The following is a 21205-nucleotide window of genomic DNA, read 5'->3' on the forward strand; positions in this document are numbered from 1 at the left end:
CCAGGCTTGAAACTATCCACTGAGCCACCTAGGATATCCTATGCAAAGTACAAATGGAAAAGGGATTTTTCCATAGAATCATCTTCCAGTTCTCATTTACAGTTGATATTATAGAGAAGATTTCATAGGAAAGATCATATGAATTGATCCATTGTCCAGATTATAACACACAGTAGGAAAGGTGATCTGTTGAATTAGTCCAAGAGTTCATATATCTGGACACTAGGGCATGGGGTAGACACTGACCTTGGTCCTAAAATGGTATGAGAGAAAAAGACTGGGCCAGATTATGCTTTGGGGAAATTGCATGGCACTTCTGATGATCCTCGGCCATTTCCTGAAGAAAAAACCCATCTTTTTAACACCAACCTCCTTTCAATGATACTTCATGGCCATCAATCTTGGAATGCCAGTTTCTGAAGAAACCAAACCCTAGGGCAATTGAGAGAAGAGGAGGAGGAGGAGGAGGAGGAAGAGGAAAAGGAGGAGGAGGAATAGGAAGAGGAGGAGGAGAATGATAAGAAAAGACTTCAACATAAATATGATAATGACCTTTCTTCAGGAATTAGCATTTCTTAGCATGATATTGAAGGAAGCAGGTGGGTCATGTATTAAGCGGAAGATTATAGATGTTCAGCCCAAGTGCCCCAGTGGTATTGACAGGATGATAGAAGAAGGCATTTTATGCTTCAGGTAGGTCCCCATTGGAAGTTGATGGGAAGATAAAGAGCAATTGTACAGGATGAGAAAGTATAAATGAGTTATGATCTCTACTGTTTAATCATCTCATTTTACAGGTGAAGAAACTGAAGCCCAGAGGAAATATAATGACTTGATTGAGGTCACACAGATAGTCAATAGTAGTAGAGCCTGGATTAGAACTCAAGACTCCTAACATCCAAGCAAGTGTTCTTTTTACCACCATTTCTTGGGTGTTTCCATCTTCTGCTATTTATTCAATAAGAAAGGATCTCTGGCCAGGAGATGAAGAGAAATATTAAACCAGTATAGTTCAAATGTAGAAACAGACTGGAAAGCATTTTAGTTTTATGTTTGTTTCTGCTCACTATCATCATCCTAGCCATATATATATTTTTGGCAGGATTGCTTTTCATGGACCACATGCATTCTGTTTATCATTGTCTTGGAGAGGCATTATAGGTACAATGTCACATTTGCATGTTTTTACCATGATCCTAAGCATGAAAAGCTGTTTATTGACCAACTCCATGAAATTCACATATCAACCCATAAAACATGGGAAAGTCTGCAAAACAGCTTTTAGAATATGAAAAGAGGGTGTCTATTTGGGAGAGTAATGGAAAGAGTATTGTGGTTTGAGACCTGGTTTTGAACTCTGGCTCTGCTTTATACTTGCATGAGCTCAGGCAAATTACTTCATTTCTCAGGACCTCAGTTTCCCCACAGATAAAATGAAGTTATGATCTCTTAGGTTCCTTGTGGCTCAAAATCTATTTTCCCCCTAAATCCCTTTTCCTTCAAACTCTTCCCATACCCACCAATTATATTCAAAATATTAACTACAGAACTCCCAGATGCTGCAATATGCATCTCTAGACTCTCCTTGAAAAAATGTTTGTTTGGAATTGTTTATTGTCTCAGTCAGTAGTGGGGGAGGTGAAGGAGGGAAGGAGAAAATTTGGAACTCAAAAAAAATTTTAATGAATGTTTAAAATTGCCTTTACGTGTAATTGGGGGAAAATAAAATATAAGAAAAAGAAAGAAAAATATTTGATTGGGCAGAAGACCTTTCTCCCCCACCCCATTCCACCCTTTGCCTTGTTCATAAGTGATGAAAAACTCAGGAGAACCAACATGACATAGTTCATAGAAAGCTATCTTTAGAATGAGGGAGGCTTGCATTCAAATTTTGCCTGTGCATTGTACTGCCCTGGATAAGTGACCCTGTATAAGTCACTCTAAGTACCCCCAGGCAGTTTTCAAAGACATGAATATGCCCTGGGAAATCTACAAAATAGATTTGGGAATATGAAAAGATGGTGTTTGTGAGTGTAGGGAAAAAAGGATCATGGATTTCCCATGGAATTTTTATGTTTTATGGACGCATGTGCAAATTGCATGGAGTTGGTCAATAACAAGTACTTCCTGTTTAGAATCATGTATAAAAATGTGCAAATGTGACATTGTATCTGAAATGCCTTTCAAAGACAATGATAAACAAAATGCATATGGGCCATGAAATACAGTCCTGCCAAAAACTCTGTATGGCTAGGATGATAGTGAGCAGAAGCCAACTTCAATAAAATTGAAATGTTTTCCATTTCCAGAGAAGTTGCAGATCTACATTGGTGGAGGAAATTACTGAATGGGAACTCCCTACATTGATTAAATCACAGATTCATTAAAAGAAAAAGGGGAAAAAAGGACTCAGTGTGTGGAAATTCTTTCCAACAATTCAGGTTGAAAACACTTCAATAATTACAATCTGGGAGAATTGCTGAAGGCACTGGGAGTTTAATTGACTTCTCTGTGCTCCCACTGCTAGAAGATATCAGAGACCACACTGGAAAACTGGGTCTTCCTGATTCCAAGACTGGCCCTCTAACCAAACTGCCACACTATCCATAATGGAAATAATGATAAAATGGATTATTTTAGTTTGATTGGCATAGCATTCATAGATCTGTTGTTTGTCCTTCATATTCGAAGATCAATGACATCACAGTGATGTCTTGACTCACGTGTGAATTGGATTGAAGTGAGGCAGAGTTGCACAAAGTCTTTAGCCTCACTCTCTCTTCTAGAAGTCCAGTGGTAAGGCAAAAGTCAGGACAACTGGCAATGGCCCAGGATACAATGGATGCATCTTGGCATCTTCAATATCTGACCAAGCTCTAGTGGTTCTGCAGCATCTGTTTTAACTGACCTCATGGCTGTTGAAACAAATTGTCCTCATCTGCCCAATCCACTTGGGGAAGTCTCCATATGTTTGTGGTTGACACCCCCCCTAACTTGCCAATGGGTTTGTGGCCCATTGGTTATCCTCAATTCATAAATTTATAACTGTAGTTCAACCAAGAAGTACTACAGAAAATTGGGCCTGCATTAAGCACTTTCATGTGATGATTATATATAGCAAGGAATTACCCTTAGAACCAAATCATTTATTTTGCATTCCAATTCTGGGTGATAAGCAGCTTAATCCTATGGCATAACCCTCATTTTCCTTAAGTTTCTAGAACTTACTCAGGCCCCCGGCAAAGAACAGTGGAAAGGAGGAGAAAGGGTGGAGAGTAGTTTCAAGAATGAGGTTTAAGAAGTTTACAGAATTATTGGGGAAAACAAGTCATAAATACAGAAAGTAGAAGACCCTTAACATTTAATTGAAGAATGAACTTTACTTGTGTAAAAGCATAATAGTAGTGTGTGAGCTAAGTAAAATGAACACTACAGACACTATTATTAAAATTCAGTAATGTATGAGGTCCATATACAGAACTTGTACACTAAGTTCTTAAAATCTTTAGTCATTTGTGTTCCACCACCAAAACATTTTAATTAGCTCCACCCATGTTTTATGGCATTTCTCTCTTGGATTTGTCTTCCACATTTGCTTTGTGCAATTCATGATGTTTTTGACAGGAGACTCCTAACTCTCCCCCATAGTATAGATAGCTTTAACCTGGGGGTTGGAGGGGTGTTGTTTTTGTCCTTCCTTCTTAAAGAAGACCATGACATTGGGAGTGATGGCATGACTTACAGTGAATTGGATTTAAGAGAAGGAGGACTATGCAAGGTCACCAACCTCACTCTTTCCTCCAGAGCCATCTGGGTCCAGTGGCAAGATATATATATCAGGATGACCGGAGATGGTCCTGGATGTCTTAATGCAATTAGGGTTAAGTGACTTGCCCAGGGTTACACATCTAGTAAGTGTGTGAGGTGAGTTTTGAACTCAGGTCCTCCCAACTTCAGGACCAGTGCTCTATCCACTGTGCTACCTAGCTGCCAAAGCCTGGTGGGTTGCAGTGTGGCATCAAGGGCCATCTTGTTAGGACGGTATTTCCATTGATATACCATAATTGCTCTCTATAGAAAGAATTAAAGGATTTAGGGAACTGGGAGAAAAAGTTGAGCTAATAAACATGTATTACAAGACACAACTGATAAAGGAAACTGAGGAACCATCCACAAGAGCTATGAATTCTAGTCACCTACTGTTTTTTTTTTCAAAGAACTCTAGATACTTAGGGTTTGAAGGGACCTTGGGCATGATGTAGTCCTACCTCCTATCAATGCAGGAATGCTCATTGAGGGTAACCTTGAGAAGTGGTCATCCAGTTTTTGAATACTTTCAGTAATTGGAAAGATTACAACTTTTTGACAGAAGCCAACTGTCATTTGTCATTGGCTAACTAATTTATTGGGTTATAGTGTATTTTAGTGTTTCTCCTATTGTCTCAGATCCCTTTTTAGAATTAGTAAGAGTACAAATCCTAAGTGCATAAATGAATAAATTGAATACAAACTTTGCCCACATCATCCAAGAAATGGATGATTGGAAAGGAAGTTGTGTTGGTTCCATGTCAAGAAGAAGGAGTATCTGGTAGACAGTTCAGCATTCCAAATGATGGGCAGGCATGGTTTTGACCCCAGTAAGGGTTTTCTTGGCAAAGATGCCAGAGCAGTTTGTCATTTCCTTCTCTGAATCATTTTTATAGATAAGGAAACTGAGGCAAACAGAGTAAGGTGACTTGCCCAGGGTCACACAACTAATAAGTATCTGAGACTGAATTTGAGTCAGGACTTACTTACTTCAAGCTGGATGCTCTAGCCCCTGTGCTGCCTAACTGCCCTGCCTTTTACATGACAGCCCTTCGAATACTGGAACACAAGTGCTTAGCCTCCTTGAGGCTTCTCTTTTTCTAATTATGGTTCTTAAACAATTTTTTCTGTGATAAGTGTCTGAACTTCTCACTAACCTGGTCTCTCTTCTCTGGGTGCTTTTCTGTCATTATTTTCTTAAAGTGCAGTCTGCAACCCTACTTGTCACAAACTTCCAGGACTGGACTGAGCAGTCCAGAATTGAATGGAATTGTCCCTCCCTACCTCTTAGCCCCAACTGCCTTCTGTTAATGCAGTCTGACATTACATTGGCTTTTTAATTAGCGGCATCCCACTGTTGGTCCATATGGAGTTTGTGGTTGTCTAAGCCTCTCTGTATTTTTCATACTGGTTCTACTGATAAGCCATGTCATCTTTGCTTGTGGACTTTGGTTTTTGAACCAAAATGTACTTTGCATTTACCCTTATTTCATTTTGTTGTCTAAATTTAGCTCATCTTCCTGCCTATTGATAATTTTGAAACCTGATTCTCTGTAGAGGCAGTTAGGTAGTGGTTAGAGTGCTGTACCTGGAGTCAGGGAGTCCCAAATTCAATGTCTGCCTTAGCTGCATATCACTCTCAGCAAGTCATTAACTTTACACTTACTCTCCATTTTCTCATCTATACAGTGGGAATAATAATAATACCACCTGCTTCATAGTTTTGTTACAAGGATCAAATGAGATCATATGTGGATAGCACCATATGGATGTTAGCTGTTATTATTTGCAATATGCTAGTTACTCTTCTGAGATTTTTGTCATATAATTTCATCAACAAGAATTGCTATATATGTATTCATATAAGTCACAGCTAAAAGATATTGAACAGGACAAGGTCTATTTAATGAGTTGATAAAATGGTGAGATGGGAGGGCAAGGCCTAACCTTCTATTCTTGGCTTCTATCTGGAATAGCTGTTCTCATCAAAGCTGGTAATTTCTCCAGCAGTAAATGATTGTTTGTCCTTAGTTTTCCAGTTGTACAGAAAGGCTCATGTCAAAAAGATTCATGTTCACTCTAGCCTTTAATTGCCAATTGGCAATAATAAGTTCCCAAGCAAGGAACCGGGTGCCCAAAACCCACAGCTAATTGATTGCTGAAATCTGATCCTATGCCACAGATGGTGCCTTATTAATAGCAAATCTCAGTTTTTCTTCCTGCATGTATTATCAAGAGCTTCTACCTAGCCAGTGCCCTGCCTTGGAGTTGAAGCCTTTGAGAATAGTTATATTAATATCATGAGGTCCCATTCCCGCTGATGAATAAACAGATAATGGTCTTTGATGGATTCTGTACCGTGGGAGAGAAAGGTTAGTTGCTTATGTCTTGAAACCTTATCTTCAGAAAAGACTTGAAGGGCTTAAAGACAATTGGGCTAGGCAGATTGTTTGTGTAGCATTATGTATGCTATGTGAACTTGATTCACCAAGTTTCTTATTTCCTTCATTTCCTGATTAAACATGTTTCTCTCCTTAAATTGCTTAAATCCCAAACTTTATGAAGGAGAACTCAACTGCCATTGTGAAAAGTATCCAAATTTGCCCCCCTCCCCATACAATGGACCTTCCGTGGGCCTTGGGGGTGATTAGAATTTGGCCCACAAGTAGAGAAATGAGTCGTAGGGATATTTTCTGGGAGTAATTTTGAAGGGGTTGTGTTCGATTAAAACAAGCCAGTCAGTAAAATCTGATTGAGAGCCCGTCTGTGTTGTTACCATATGGAAAAACCTTAGCTTGTTTTTTTCCCCTAACCTTTGTTTTGAGTTTTTGCTGGCCTTGTCTTTATCTATCTTCTCTAACTTACCTATCTCCTTAACCTTGTCCCCTTCTCCTGCCTCATTTATCCCTTATTTCTGCCTGTGCCTTTTCTGGAAGTCCCCCCAATCCCCAACCTTTGTCAAGTCACTTAATTTCTCTGAGTTTGTTTCCTTTCTTCTAAAACAAGAGTTTAGGACAAGTTGGCCTCCCTTAGTTCCCTTCTAGTTAAAACAAACAAAACCTATAATCTATGAACCTTCTAGGTCTAGAAGCTTCTCATCTAGAAACTTCCAAGTATACGAAGCTCATGAGTGCTTTTCTCCCAGTGACCTCTGGGGCCAGGAAGCAATTATACCCATCTGAGTGGGATCCCTTTCCTTGATATAATAATAATAATAATAATAATAATAATAACCCCAGGCAGCTCTAATCCAGGAGTGACCTTGATAGCAGCTACCTTTATCCCAGAGCTAGCTGTCTGAGCCTCTCCAGGTGTACTAAGCAAGAGTTTGATGTAAATGTATACCAAGGTCTAGGAGCAGCCTTCTCATTTTACACCAACAAATGGGTTCCCTCTTTTTTTCAATGGCTAGCACACCATCATTCCTGAGGCTCTCAGGCAGTATCCCTGGTTATATCCCTTCCCTGCCCCTTCCCAGTCTCAGTGGGAGGGAGTTAATGGGCTGCTCTACTTCAGGTGTTGCTGTCCCATTGGGAAGGGTTCATCAGGCTGTGCCCTGTTAACTCTCTCTTGTTGGCACTGACTCCTACTCCCTTGGGTGTCTCCAGTTTGGTCACATGGCCTTCTCTTTGGAACTGTTCCCTTTAAAGAGTCCAAGTGAATAGGCTTACTGATTTCAGCACCAATTTATCTAATGGTTCTTCATTTAATCCTACCGATAAACCTTGAGAATCAGAAGAAACCACACACACACAATGTATCTAGTTTAATCCTTACCTAGTCAGGAATTCTCTCTACAAGATTTCTAACAAAGAGTCATTTCGCTGCTGCTTTTGAGTTTTCTGGTGATGAGGGATCTCGCTGACTCCTGAAACAGTCCATTCCTCTTCTGGACAGCTCTGCTCATTGCAGTTTTTCCTTAGGATCATAGCTGGATCTTAAAGGTCATCTTATCTAAGATCTTCATTTTACAGATGAGAAAACTGAGGCCCAGGGAGTTTAAGGGAATTACAAAGGATCATATAGGTACTAAGTAAGGGGTGGAATTTGACCTGGGGGGTTGTTGACTCCAAAACCAGTACTCTATCCACTCTCCCAAGTTGCCTTATCTGCTCCTCTGAAACTTTTCACCATTTCTCCTGGTCTTCCCCTCTAGTCTGAGCAAAACAAATCTAACCTTTCTTTTAAATGTCGTTGTTCTTCAGTTGTTTCAGTAATGTCTGACTCTTCTTGACCCCCTTTGGGGTTTTCTTGGCAAAGATACCGGAGTGGTTTTGCCATTTCCTTCTCCAGCTCATTTTATAGATGAGAAAACTGAGGCAAACAGGGTGAAATGACTTGCCCAGGGTCACCCAGCTAGTAAGTGTCTAAAGCCAAATTTGAATTCAGCTCTTCTCAATCCTCTGAAGCATTGCTTAGGAAACCCTGGTTTTCCTAATCTGAACATGCTCCAGTTTGTCAATCTCTTTTCTTTCTTTTTTTTTTTTTTTGGCAGGGCAATGAGGGTTAAGTGACTTGCCCGAGGTCATACAGCTAGTAAGTGTCAAGTGTCTCAAGTTGGATTTGAACTCAGGTCCTCCTGAATCCAGGGCCAGTGCTTTATCCACTGCACCACCTAGCTGCCCCTGTCAATCTTTTTTCTTAAATATGGCACTCATAACTGAACCAATTCTATTCCAGTCCAGTAAAGGGACAGGGTTTTTTTTGTGAGTTAGAATCTAACTCTACTTTAAAAATCTTCCCTCAAAGTAATTTCCCTTTTGGCTTTCCCTTTCCATTGTCTGCCCCCATACCTCCTCACTGAATCCAGTTTCCTTCAAAACAGAGCTTAAGCACCCCCTTTCTCATGAAGGCTCTTCTGATTGGACTACATCCCTCAATTTACTTGTGCCTCCTTTATCTTGCCTCCCCCCCTCATTACCTTTTATTTATTTTCCATGTACTTACATGTGCAAAGTTATTTCTCTTAATAGAATGTAATGTCCTTGAGGGCTGGACTTTCTTTCTTTCTTTCTTTTTTTTTTTCATCTTTGTATCTCTAGCACTGAACTGGGCACATAGCAAGTGTTTAATAGATGTTCATTAAATGATGCTACCTTTTATTCCATAAGCAAACTAGGTTTCCTCCTCTTCCCTAGAACAGAGATTTCTTCACTTCAGGGAAGGTCTTGTATTCTGTTGGTAGACTGGTGAAGCCCAAAGAATCCTTCTCAAAATAATATTTTTAAATGCATAAAATAAAATACATAGGAAGGAAATACACAAAAAGCAAATCATTATATATATATATATAATATTAAAGTAAAAATTAAAAAATAATTTAAATTTTAAAAAAGGAATTTCACAGGCCCCAAGTTAAGTGCCCCTTCCCTAGAGGGAGTCTTGTAGGTTAAACTGAGTAGTAAATCTACATGGATTCTGGGAGATCAGATTGTTTGGGTCTGAGACTCACGGTTGGCCACACTAGAGAGACTTGTCCGTTGGATCAGAATGATAAAGCAGAGGTGGGATGGCTTTTGGGGGGTCTATACCAGGAAGAGTGGCTATCTTTCCCTGAGGAAATGCCACAGCTTTTTAGGAATGAGTCTCAGAAAGCTCCCTGTGTTGGAACACAGTGGACCTGTTTTGTTTTGTTTCTTTTTTGCTCTGTGTTATGAAGAATCAGTAGATTTCAAACAGGAAAGCACTTTCTCCAATTAGACAAATAATCACAACTTTCAAAAGCTGGAGGGGAGGGGCACAAATACTGATCTTGGGATAAACTATCAAAGGGGCAAGAAAAATGATGATCTATTAAAGACTGATATTATATAAAACAAAAGATTAATGCTTAATAGGCAGCCTAATCACAACAAGACTGGTTTTAAATGGAGCAGATGATATCATGTGAAGTAATTATTTTCAACTCAACATGGACCAGGAGCTTCAAAGGACAGAAGTGGAAATTAAATTAAAACTAATTCAGAGGAGACTATAGGAAAGGGTTAGGGATGGGGAGGAGTAGGGAGGAAGGGTGTGTGTATTAATGAATGTTCTGAGTAATCCAGGAGGACTGATGGTTTCAGAAGAGACACTGAGGGCATTTAGATAATGAGCTGATGAGAAAGAAATTTCAGAAAATTGGTTGGATGTGTCAGAAGAGGAATCTAGGAAGCAACTAATAAGTAAGGGGAGTGGTGGAGTTGGAAGTCCCTGATGCCAGTCTTCATGATGCCAGTCTGTCTTATCCAAACTGGTTCCCAGATAGCTGCCCCACCCTCTCCATACTTCAAAAGAGTAGTTGTATTTTATAAGTCTGAATAAGAGATCATTTTAAGGGGCAGCTAGGTGACGCAGTGGATAAAGCACCGGCCCTGGATTCAAGAGTACCTGAGTTCAAATGCGGCCTCAGACACTTGACACTTACTAGCTGTGTGACCCTGGGCAAGTCACTTAACCCCCATTGCCCCGCAAAAAACAAACAAAAAAAAAAAAAAAAAAAAAAAAAACAAGAGATCATTTTAGAGAGCTATATTTTAGGCAGCTTAGCTTGGTCTGGGAGTCTAGAGATGTGGATGCCAGTTCAGGATCTGCCGCTAGTGTACCTTGTGACTTTGGACAAATTACTTTCGTTTCTCTGAACCTCAGTTTCCTCATTTGTAAAATGAGGGGATTGGATTAGGTAATGTCTAAGACCCTTTTCCAGCACCAATATTCTGTGACTCAATTTGAGAGGTTTCAGGTTTCTCTTCTAATGGCTCTTGTTTGACATCATGTCTTGTACACTATGCCTACACAAGTAGTATGCATTTTCCTCATCTGTTATACATTAACTCATGGGGACATCATGAGAAATAAAGGACTCAGTGGCCAGCTTGTTCAAGGATACCTAATGAAGAATTCCCTTTGTGGCATATCCTAAAAGTCCTACCAGGAGGGGAATTCCACTCCCTCCCCAAACAGCCAATGTAATCTCACCTTGTAACTTCCCTGAGCACTAGGGGTGCTAGAATATCCATCTATCTCTGGGGCTTTCCCCTCAGGAACATCCCTCTTCCAGGCCAGCCCCCCTCCCCCATTGGTGAGATCTTCCTTGGAACTCCTGGGTTTTGTGGAAGGACTCAAATCATCCAGTCTGCATTCCCCTCATGTTTCTACTTCTGATTTTCTGGACTTTACCATAGTCCCACCTGGGCATACTCCTCTACCTTCAGATTTCTTTTTTCTTTCCTCCTTAGAATATAAGCTCCTTGAGGGTGGGCACTTTCCTTTTGTTGATATTTGTATCCTCGAAGTTTAGTCAAGTGCCCCAACGCATAGTAAGCACTTAATCTTTCTTGCCTTGTCTTATCTCAGCCACAATACCATTGTTTCAAATACCCCTGACGTTCTTATTATAGAACTGCCTTGAAAGCCAGTTTAATGAACTGTCTTTATGAATTCCCAAACTATTGCTCTTGTCAATCAAAAACCATTTATAAGTAAAAATGATACTTCCTACTTTGACCACCCACATTTTTCACTACATTTGACTCTTCATGATCTTTGACTAGTTCCAAAAATAAAACCCAGATACATCAGATGAAGATGTCACACCATCGAAGGGCAATACCAACAGACCTTGCTGGAGGCTCTAGAGCTAGTTCTCAAATAGGAGTTTTCATAAGGTTTTGAGCAGTGGTAGCATCATTAGAACAAGAGAGTGGCTTCCCAAAGTGACTATCTTCTGCTTACCTATCATATTTTATGTATTATAGTTTATATAAATGACTTCCCAGCTTTTAGCACAGTGCCTGGTATATAATAAATGTTTGTTGATTGCTTCATTGATTGTTTTGAAGAGGACAACTCTAATTGGAATGTGCAAATTCTGATGCTTGTTATGAAGTCGATCCCATTAATAAAGTGCTAGAACTCATGAATTATTTCTCTGAGAAGAAAGTCTTGTTTCATTAATGCATAAGAGAGTCTTGTTTCATTAATGTGTCTGTTGAGAAAGAGGACTATACATTTCTTTGTTAGAAACTTTGTAACCTGATATGTGTATGTGTATATATATGAGTGTGTATATACATATCTAGGTATAGATACATATATACACATGCATGTATCTGGTCATACAACCTACTGTTGTTCTTTGTTCAGTCATTTTTAGTCATGTCTGCCTCTTTGTGGCCCCATTTGGGGTTTTCTTGGCAAAGATACTGGAGTAGTTTGTCATTTTTTACTCTAGCTCATTTTATAGATGAGGAAACTGAGGCAAGAAGGGTTAAGTGACTTGAACAGAGTCACACAGCTAGTAACTGTCTGAGGCTGGATTTGAATAGGAAGATGAGACTTCCTGATTCCAAGCACTGTGCCACCTAGCTGCAATCTAAGAAGCCAGATAGATGAGGACTATGTAGGAAAAAGCATTAAGTAGATAAAATACTTATGAAGCACTTAACTATGTGCTGGGCACTTTGCCAAAGTCTAGGGATATAAACACAAATAAGACTGTCCCTGCCTTCAAGGAGCTTACATTCTACTAGGGATACATATTACATAAAAGATTGATGGGGGGGGGGGCGGGGAGGGCTAGATGGCACAATGGATAGAGCACTAGCCCTGGATTCAGGAGGACCTGAGTTCAAATTTGGCCTCAGACACTTGACACTTACTAGCTGTGTGACCCTGGGAAAGTCACTTAACCCTCATTGCCCCACCCCACCCCCCAACAAAGATAGCTGGACAGGAAAGAGGAGGTGTCTGGCAAACAATCAGCAGCATTGGAGCTGTGGAGATAGCCTGGAAGTGCCCTGAAGGACTGGATCAGGACAAGATGAGAGCTGTCATAGCCCAGTTTTCTAGGGGGCAGAGTTTGAAATTACCATGGGAGAGAGAGGAGGAGGAAGAGGGCTGCAGTGCAGAGATCTGAGTCTAGGCAAAATAAGGTCAAAACTCACCTAACCAAAGTGAAAATGTCAGTGTACATGCAGGCATACATACATACATACATACATACATACATACATACATACATACACATGCATATATACACACATACAAATCGGTATATACATTATATATGCATATATAAAATATATGTATGTATGCATACATATGTATATGAATCTTGTGGCAGAGAGAGAGGAAAGGAGGTAGAGAATGGATTGAGATTAGGAGAGAACGGCTTGACCTGAACTCAGACCAGGAATTGGGAAGCTATCTGGCAGAGAGAGCTCAGAAAAGATCAGCCAGTAGGCAAGCCTAGGTGAATTCGTGAAAGAAGCCAATGTGGAAAGGAGTTTAGTGCAATCCCGAGGCAGCCTTCCCAGGGAAAGTGGACAGTTCCCCCATGGGAACCATTAAAAAAGTATGACTTCACTAAATTTTATTTCCTTGTTTGCAAAAGAATCTTTAAAAAAAATCACTTCTCTGTGCACATGATATAAGCAGATCCTCTCTTTGTTTTTAACTCTTGCTACAGTCAGAATTTAGAATAATCACAACTACTGGAAAGTTCTTTTGGTTTTTTTGTGGGTTCAACAGCTTTTTTTTTTTTTTGAATGATGTTTATGTTGCCTTGGTGCCCAAGGTGCCCTAATGTTTTGCAAACCTTAAAGTGCTTCAGAAATACTATTATTATTGTTACTTTCTTCATCATAATTATTGACAATAGGGAGCTATAGAAGGGCTTAAGGAAGACCAATGGTGGCATGACCATATTTTATATTATTTTGGGGGGTGGGGCAATGAGGGTTAAGTGACTTTCCCAGGGTCACACAGCTAGTAAGTGTCAAGTGTCTGAGGCCAGATTTGAACTCAGGTCATCCTGAATCCAGGGCCGGTGCCTTATCCACTGAGCTACCTAGCTGCCTCCTGCATGACCATATCTTGGACTGTTTCCCTCTCATAGAGGGATAGGGATTTTAAGAGGAAAGTGCCAAAGGTGCCCTTTCCATTAGGGATAAAAAGTTTAAAATGCCAGTGCCTTACTGGATTAGCATTTGAGTGTGAATGAGGCTTTGGACACTTAACTAGCTGTGTGATCCTGGGCAAGTCACTTCACCCTGTTTGCCTCAGTTTCCTCATCCGTAAAATAAGCTGGAGAAGGAAATGGCAAACCACTCCAGTATCTGCCAGGAAAACCCCAAATAGGGTCACAAAGAGCCAGATATGACTGAAACAACTGAACCTACAAGGTTCCATTAAGTTGCAGTTAGCTAGTTCTATAGGTAAATATAATTATCTCATCTTGCCCTGTTTTGCTAGAGAGGGGGTGAAGAGGAGAAGTCACCGAGGGAGCCTGGCCTAGTTTATTGGACTTGGATTCAGAGCAACCTGGGTAATTTTAATCCTGTTTCCTATGCTTAGAAAATGGGGGAAATATGATCTGCCTCCCAAGGCAGTTGTTAATATCAAATGAGATTATGTAAAATGTAGGATATATGTCAGTTGATGTTATTACTAACATAGGATCATGAATTGGAGCCGGAAGGTCTATGTGAGCTGCTTGTCAGCCTCCTTATTTATCTAAATCACCTCCATAACAGGGTTGTTGTGAGGCCCAAATGAAATAACATGTGTAAAGTGCTAGATTAAGTTGGTTGTTGTTATTTCTGTCTCACTCATCTTTCTTCCTTTTCCTTTCCAGCTGCATTGGGCCTTTATTTTTCCCGGGACACTTACTCAGAAAAACTCTATATCGACGAGCCTGTTGGAACTCCTCTGCTCTACGTTCATGCCTTACAGGACACCCAAGGGGAGGTGCCCCACTTCCGCCTGGGCCAGCACCTCTATAGCACTTACCGATCTCAGCCGCACAAAAACGACTGGTTCCAAATTAATGAGGACACAGGCCTTCTCTACCTCAACCAGAGTCTGGATCAGAGGGCCCTGGAGAAACTGAGTGCCCGAAGTAAGTGAGGGAGGCAACTCATTGCAATTCAGCGAACCCTGATGAAAAATATCTGCCAGATAATCCAGGTGCTGGGACTATAAAAATGAAACAGTGCCTGTCCTTGGGGAACTTATAGTCTAGCAATGGAGATAAAATGGCTACAGATAGTTGTCAGGCAAATCAGAATACCATAAATACCTAAGGGAGCTACAAACAGAGGGTTGTGAGAGATTTGAGGAGAGGGCTGTTACTCTGACCTCTGGGGATCACAAGGGACTTGGTGGACCTAGAAGGAAGGGGTAGATTACTTTGAGGAGAGATGTGGGGAATCAGTCTCAGGTATGAGTGACAGAGTGAGCAAAGGCATGGAAGTGGGAACAAGCAGGGCAAGATCAGGGGGTGGTGAGTAGACAGTTCTACTGGAACATAAATTGTATGAAGGGGAGGAATATGAGCTAAGGCTAGAAGGGTTGGTTGGAAGGCAGTTTTCAAAGGCTGCTGCTGTCTTCACTCTAAAAAGAATCTGGATATTTTCAGGGAAATCCAGATGATGGGGTGTCTTAAGGAGTAGTATTGTACAGCAGAGAAAAGAACTAGTTTGGGAGTCAAAAAACCTGGATTTACATCCCAGCTCTGCCCCTCACTCTGGGCCATCACTTAAACTCTCAGGGCCTTGGGCCTTATTTTTAAAATGGAGGAATTGGGCATGTCTCTGAGGTGCCTTTCATATGCAAGTGGCCTCCCCTTCAAACTACTTTGTTTTTAGAGAAATAGATAAAAGTGTTTAACTATTTTGCATTTATCTTCTTTATTATTATTCTGTGTCTTTCCCAGATGTTAGAATATAACCTCTTTGCAAGTACAGTTATTCTATTTATTGTGTTTGTACCCCTAAGATGTAGTACAGTGCTTGACACACACTAGACATTTCATAAAATGCTTATTCATTAATTGATAGGTCAGATGTAAATAAAACTATAAAAATTTAAATCCATTGGACTACAAAGTGAATTTGAACTGGTTTATGCAATAGTAGTTGGTGGAAAACAAAACCCTTTCATTCAGCATCAATTAGTCAATAAGCATTTATGAAGTGTCTATTGTGTATTAGACACTGCACTGTTTGCTGGAGATACATAGAAGTGAATCTATCTCTACTTTGGAGGAACTTACATTCTAATAGAGAAAAAGAACAGAAACAATTGAGATGGATGGATGGATGGATTGATGGATGGATGGATGAATGGATAGATGGGTGGATGGGTGGGTGGATGGATGGATGGATAAATGGATAGATGGATAATCTGGAAAGAGATGGATAGATATGTATGGATGGGTAGATAGAGATAGAGAGTGATAAATGGACAGATGGATAGCTAGATAGAGATAAGTAAGTAGGTAAGTAGATAGATGGAGATATAGCTAGACATATGTTTTTATTAATTATAGGATTTGTTTTTCACAAATATCCACATACATACATATATGCAAGTTACCCACAAATCACATATGCCACTGCTATGAACTCAGTACTTTGCTAGGTATTAGGGGAAATCAAAGGGAAGTGCAGGATGACTAATGCACTCAGGAGCTTGTGGAGAAAACCAGAGACCCCATATAATATACTAGATGGAATGGGGTTAGGGGCCCTGAATGGCCTAAGCTTTGTAGAAATTCAGAGGGTTGGCTGAAAGGTTCAGGGTGGAGGTGAGCCTTGAATTGGCCCTTGACGAATGGGAAGGAATTGGATATGAAGTTCCTTGGGGTATAACGAAGAAAGTTTTTGTTCTCTTGGATCAATAATTTTGGGCAACCCTGAGGATATTGCCCTTTAAACAGATATGGATCCTATTTTCTTGTCCCTTGATGCACTTCATTTGCCAATGCATATAGAGTGAGGAGAGACCATGCCCCTGGGCTCATTCCCTTGGCTAACAATGAAATGCCAAGGTCCCCTAGCTCTAGGTGTGGATCTGCCCAGGTGCAATGATAGCAAGTACTGAGTGCCATTTCTCCTGTGCCAGTGGGACTCCCAAATAGGGAGTTGGGATAAAGGAGGAGAGAAAAGTTTGGATTTTGCCCTTTTTATCCTTGTATCATCTGGATCCTCACAGTATTTGTACAGCTGGGGAAACTGGGGCACATCACATATCAGCAGGGTGGAGGAAACTGAATTGATTGTGTGTGGCTATGGGTTTCCTGGCATTTTGTATTTTAATTTGATTTTTTTTCCATTTTTGAAAGTCCTTTAGCTTCTGGCACAATCAGGGAGCATGCAAACTATTCCTAAGAGAGAGACTTAAAAGTGTAATTGAGCACTGTCAGAAGCTGGCTAGATTTCCAAAGGCTGGCCTTGAGTGGAAGGTAAGCTTTAGAATTTTGTTAGTTGATGAAAGAGAGAATGTTCTGAAAACCATGGATGAAAGTACCCCTGATTTATAGTAATATCTTAATTTGTAGAACATTCTTTTAAAGGGACTCTCAGGGTCATTATGCCCTCACTGTAATAGCCCCAAGAGGCCGGGAGATCAGAGCTTATTATCCCCATTTCCCAGGTGAGCTAAGAGGCTGACCAAGTTCCCAAAGCCACACAGTAAGTTCTGGTAGAGTTCAGGTAGACCTGAAAGCTCGTGTTCATTAGGCCAGTGTTCTTGCCCTTATACCTTGATGCCCTTCCTTTCCTCACTCTCTGGAAGATGAGTCTTTGCTGTTGTGCAGTTGTTTCAGTTATGTCCAACTCTTTTTGATTCCCTTTGGGGTTTTCTTGGCAGAGATACTGGCATGCTTTGCCATTTCCTTCTGCAGCTCATTTTGCAGATGAGGAAACTGAGGCAAAAAGGGTTAAGTGAGTTGCCCAGGGTCAACAAGTTAGTGAATGGCTGAGGCCAGATTTGAATCCAGGAAGAGGAGTCTTCCTGACTCCAGGACCAGTGCTCTATCCACAGAGCCACCTGGCTGCCCTATGATGAGTCTCACCTCTGTCCTTTGTAGTACGAACTAAGGCCATTTGAGATTGCTTAGGCACATATTCACCCTGCTTTATTTTGAACCTGTTGTCTTATCGACTTGACAAAAGTGTATCTGGTTCTCGTGTCTTCTCTCTGCAGATGGAGGATTTCCCTTACTCACCATCTGCCTTCAGGTGTTCCTCTCACCCAGGCCCTTCCGGGAGAATGACTGCCACTGGCCAAGCTGTGCCAAGGTGATGCTGTCCGTCATCAATACCACCGTGCCAGCCTGCAGCTCCCTGAAGCCTAGGGAGTTCTGCTTCTTGGAGACGGGGCTCTCATTCCGCATCAGGGAGAATAAGCCCCCAGGAACTTTCCACCAGTTCCGTTTACTTCCTGTGCAGCATCTGTGCCCAAATATCAGCATTTCCTACCAGTTGCTTGGAGGTAAGGATGATGTTCCCTGGATGCCTCCCTTCTTAATATACTAGAGACTTTCTAGAGAATGCTGAACCACCTTTAGCCTTCATGACCAAAGGGCAACTAGCTATGCTGCTCGGGGCACTGAACTTAGAAGTAGGAGACCCAGGTCCATATCATAGCTCTGATATCTCCTACTGAGTGACACTGGACAAGCCAGATGACCTCTCTGAGCTTCAGTTTCCATCATGAAAATGGGGATACTACCTTTACTCCCTACTCCCTATGGGTATTGTGAGGGCAGTGCTTATGATCCTCCAAGTACCATAGGCACGTGAGCTCTGAAAGGACCTTACAAGACTCCTGGGGACAGAGGACTTAGAGCTGGGAGGAGCCTCCAGTTTCCTCACATGTAAAATGAAGGGATTGGAGAAGATGATCTCCAAGCTCCTCCCAGCTCCAAGTCTTCTGACCGCATTATGATTATGGTTGTTGCTGACAGTACCTAATCTAGAAAGCACTTACTATATGCAAGGTGGTAATAATAATAATAACAACAATAACAACAACAACAGCAAGACTAGCCAACATTTACAAAGTGCTTTAAGGTCTGCAAAGTGCTTTACAAATGTTTTCTTTCATTCTATCCTTACAACAACCCTGGGAGGTGGGTGGTATTATTATTCCCATTTTCAAGCTAGTGAAATTGAGGCTGAGCAAAGTTAAGTGACTTGCCCAGGGTCACATGGCTAGTTTTTGTCTGAGGGCAGAGTGAAATTTAGATCTTACTGATTCAAGGACCAGATCTCTATCCACTGTACCACCTATGGATACAAATAGTAAACAAAAATTCTGTTCCTGCCCTCAAGGAGCATGTATCTTACAGTGGCTAATAGTCTACTTATTGCGATTACATAAGAATATCACTCCCTCTCCTCCTGGTCTCATACCAGTGGTCCATCCCACTCCGAATATATGGCATCTTTTACAAGGACACCGAATGACAATTTTGGAGAATCATGATTGTCTTCCCTGTTGTCAGCATCCAGGGTAAGAACATTTCCCAGTGTTTTTAAATGGGCTTAATTACCCCCTCTGTAAATCCATGATCCATAAGTTTATCTAAAGCCTGCTGGACAGTCAGAAAGACCTGAGTTTGAATTCTTCTCAAGTCATTAACTAGCTATGTGACTCTGGACAAGTTACTTCATCTCTCCAATTTTCTTGTCTCTAAAATGGGAATAATTAAAGCATCTACTTCACTGAAATGATGAATGGATCAAATAAGATAACATGCAAAGTGCTTGGCAAACCTTAAAGCATGATATAAATGCTTTGTTATTGTTCAGTTGTTTCACTCGGTGTCTGTCTCTTCATGACCCCATTTGGGGTTTTCTTGGCAGAGATGCTGGAGTGCTTTGCCATTTCCTTCTCCAGCTCATTTTATGGAAGAGGAAAATGAGGCAAGCAGGGTTAAGTGACTTGCCCAGGGTCACATTGCTCATAAATGTCTGAGGTGAGATTTGAACTCAGGTCCTCCCAACTTCAGGGTCAGTGCTCTATCCACTGGGCCACCTAGCTCCCTCAACACTGAGAATATAGAGATTTAAAAAAATTATATAGTACCAGCCTTCATGGATATTATGCTTTAGAAATGTCTGTCACTACTGAGGACTCAGGAAAGAAATTCTTTGGCATCAGAGTCCTTGGTCTTGTCAAATGATTCTACACCAGAAGAAGATAGGGTTTTTTTCCCCATGAAAATGACAGAAGCAAAAATGCATTACTATCTGCTTTGACACTGCACCCTAAGGACCACTTGACATCCCCTTTATGTGCTGTCTTCTCCCATTGAGATGTCTGAAAGCTCTTTGGGAGCAGAGACTTTCTTTTCTCTTTGGATCCTCAGTATTTAGTCCGTCACTCACTCCTTCAATCTACATTTATTAAGCATTTGTTACTGCCAGGTACTGTGCTAAGCACTGGTGCTTTGTATATAGTATGTGCCTAATCAATGCTTTTTTCATTCATTCATTCATAGGATCAATAAGGCAAATACACAAATAATGAAAACACAAATTGGAATGTGCTTAAATGCATAGAAGGAGTCAGATTGACTTGAGAGATTCAAGAAGAATCATTTCTGTTTAGGGGAATCAAAGAAACTTCAATGGCCCAGAGATGGTATCCAAGATGGGCTTGGAAAGAAGAATGTTTCAAAAGACTGAGGGGGTGGAGTGAGTCTCTTCATGCATAGAGAATAAGCCATGAAGATGAATGGAGGCTGTTGAGAAGAGAATGAGATTTGGGAGTTAAATAATCTAATTTAGTTGGAGCAGAGTGAAAGGGAGTGATGAAACAAAGCCTGGAGAAAGTCCATCAGGGTCATATTGTCAGGGGGCCTTGAATTGTAGGCTGAGGAGTTGGGACAGATGAGATAGTCTTCTCTGGATGGGTGGTGGTTAAAATAAGTTTTGGATTTGGATGTGATCAGACCTGCACATTTTAATTTTATTTATTTATTTGTTTATTTTGCTGGGCAATGAGGGTTAAGTGATTTGCCCAGGGTCACCCATCTAGTACGTGTCAAGTGTCTGAGGCCAGATTTGAATTCAGGTCCTCCTGAATCTAGGGCCAGTTCTTTATCCACTGTGCCATCTAGCTGCCCCCAGACCTTCATATTTTATATATACATTATATACACACACATTATAAATATACAAAAACCACATAACATGTGCATGCTATGTAGAAAATATATTCTATTTATACATGTATATACATCCATATTTAATGCATATGCTATATATATACATATATATACACACATGCATGTATATATTACTTTTCACAGTAGGTTAAAGGGTTAATTAAAAAGGGAAGAGATGAGTCAGGGACAAGTTAGGAGGTTGTTACAGTATCCATGAAGGGTAGTTAGGTGGTGCAGTGGACCAGAGATGGTATCCCAGATGAGCACTAGACTTGGAATCATTTTGAATTCATCTTAATAAGTTTGAATCCAGTCTCAGATACTTAGTAGTTCTGTGGCTTAGGACAAGTCACTTAACCCTGTTTACCTCAGTTCCCTCATCTATAAAATGAGCTGGAGAAGGAATGGCAAACTACTCCAGTATCTTTCCCAAGTAAACCCCAAATGGAGTCACAGAGA

General features: G+C 40.7%; 1 protein-coding gene across 1 annotated transcript in view; it reads left to right on the forward strand.

Moving 5' to 3' along the window:
* Positions 1-21205, forward strand: part of RET (ret proto-oncogene) — a 160870-nt gene that overhangs the window by 82978 nt on the left and 56687 nt on the right. The window contains exons 2-3 of the mRNA XM_043989885.1: positions 14423-14686; positions 17776-18063. Coding sequence (XP_043845820.1) covers positions 14423-14686; positions 17776-18063 — 552 coding nt within the window. The remainder of the gene's footprint in view (positions 1-14422; positions 14687-17775; positions 18064-21205) is intronic.

This window comes from Dromiciops gliroides, chromosome 2 (genome assembly GCF_019393635.1).
Source record: "Dromiciops gliroides isolate mDroGli1 chromosome 2, mDroGli1.pri, whole genome shotgun sequence".
In the NCBI taxonomy this organism is placed as follows: domain Eukaryota; kingdom Metazoa; phylum Chordata; class Mammalia; order Microbiotheria; family Microbiotheriidae; genus Dromiciops; species Dromiciops gliroides.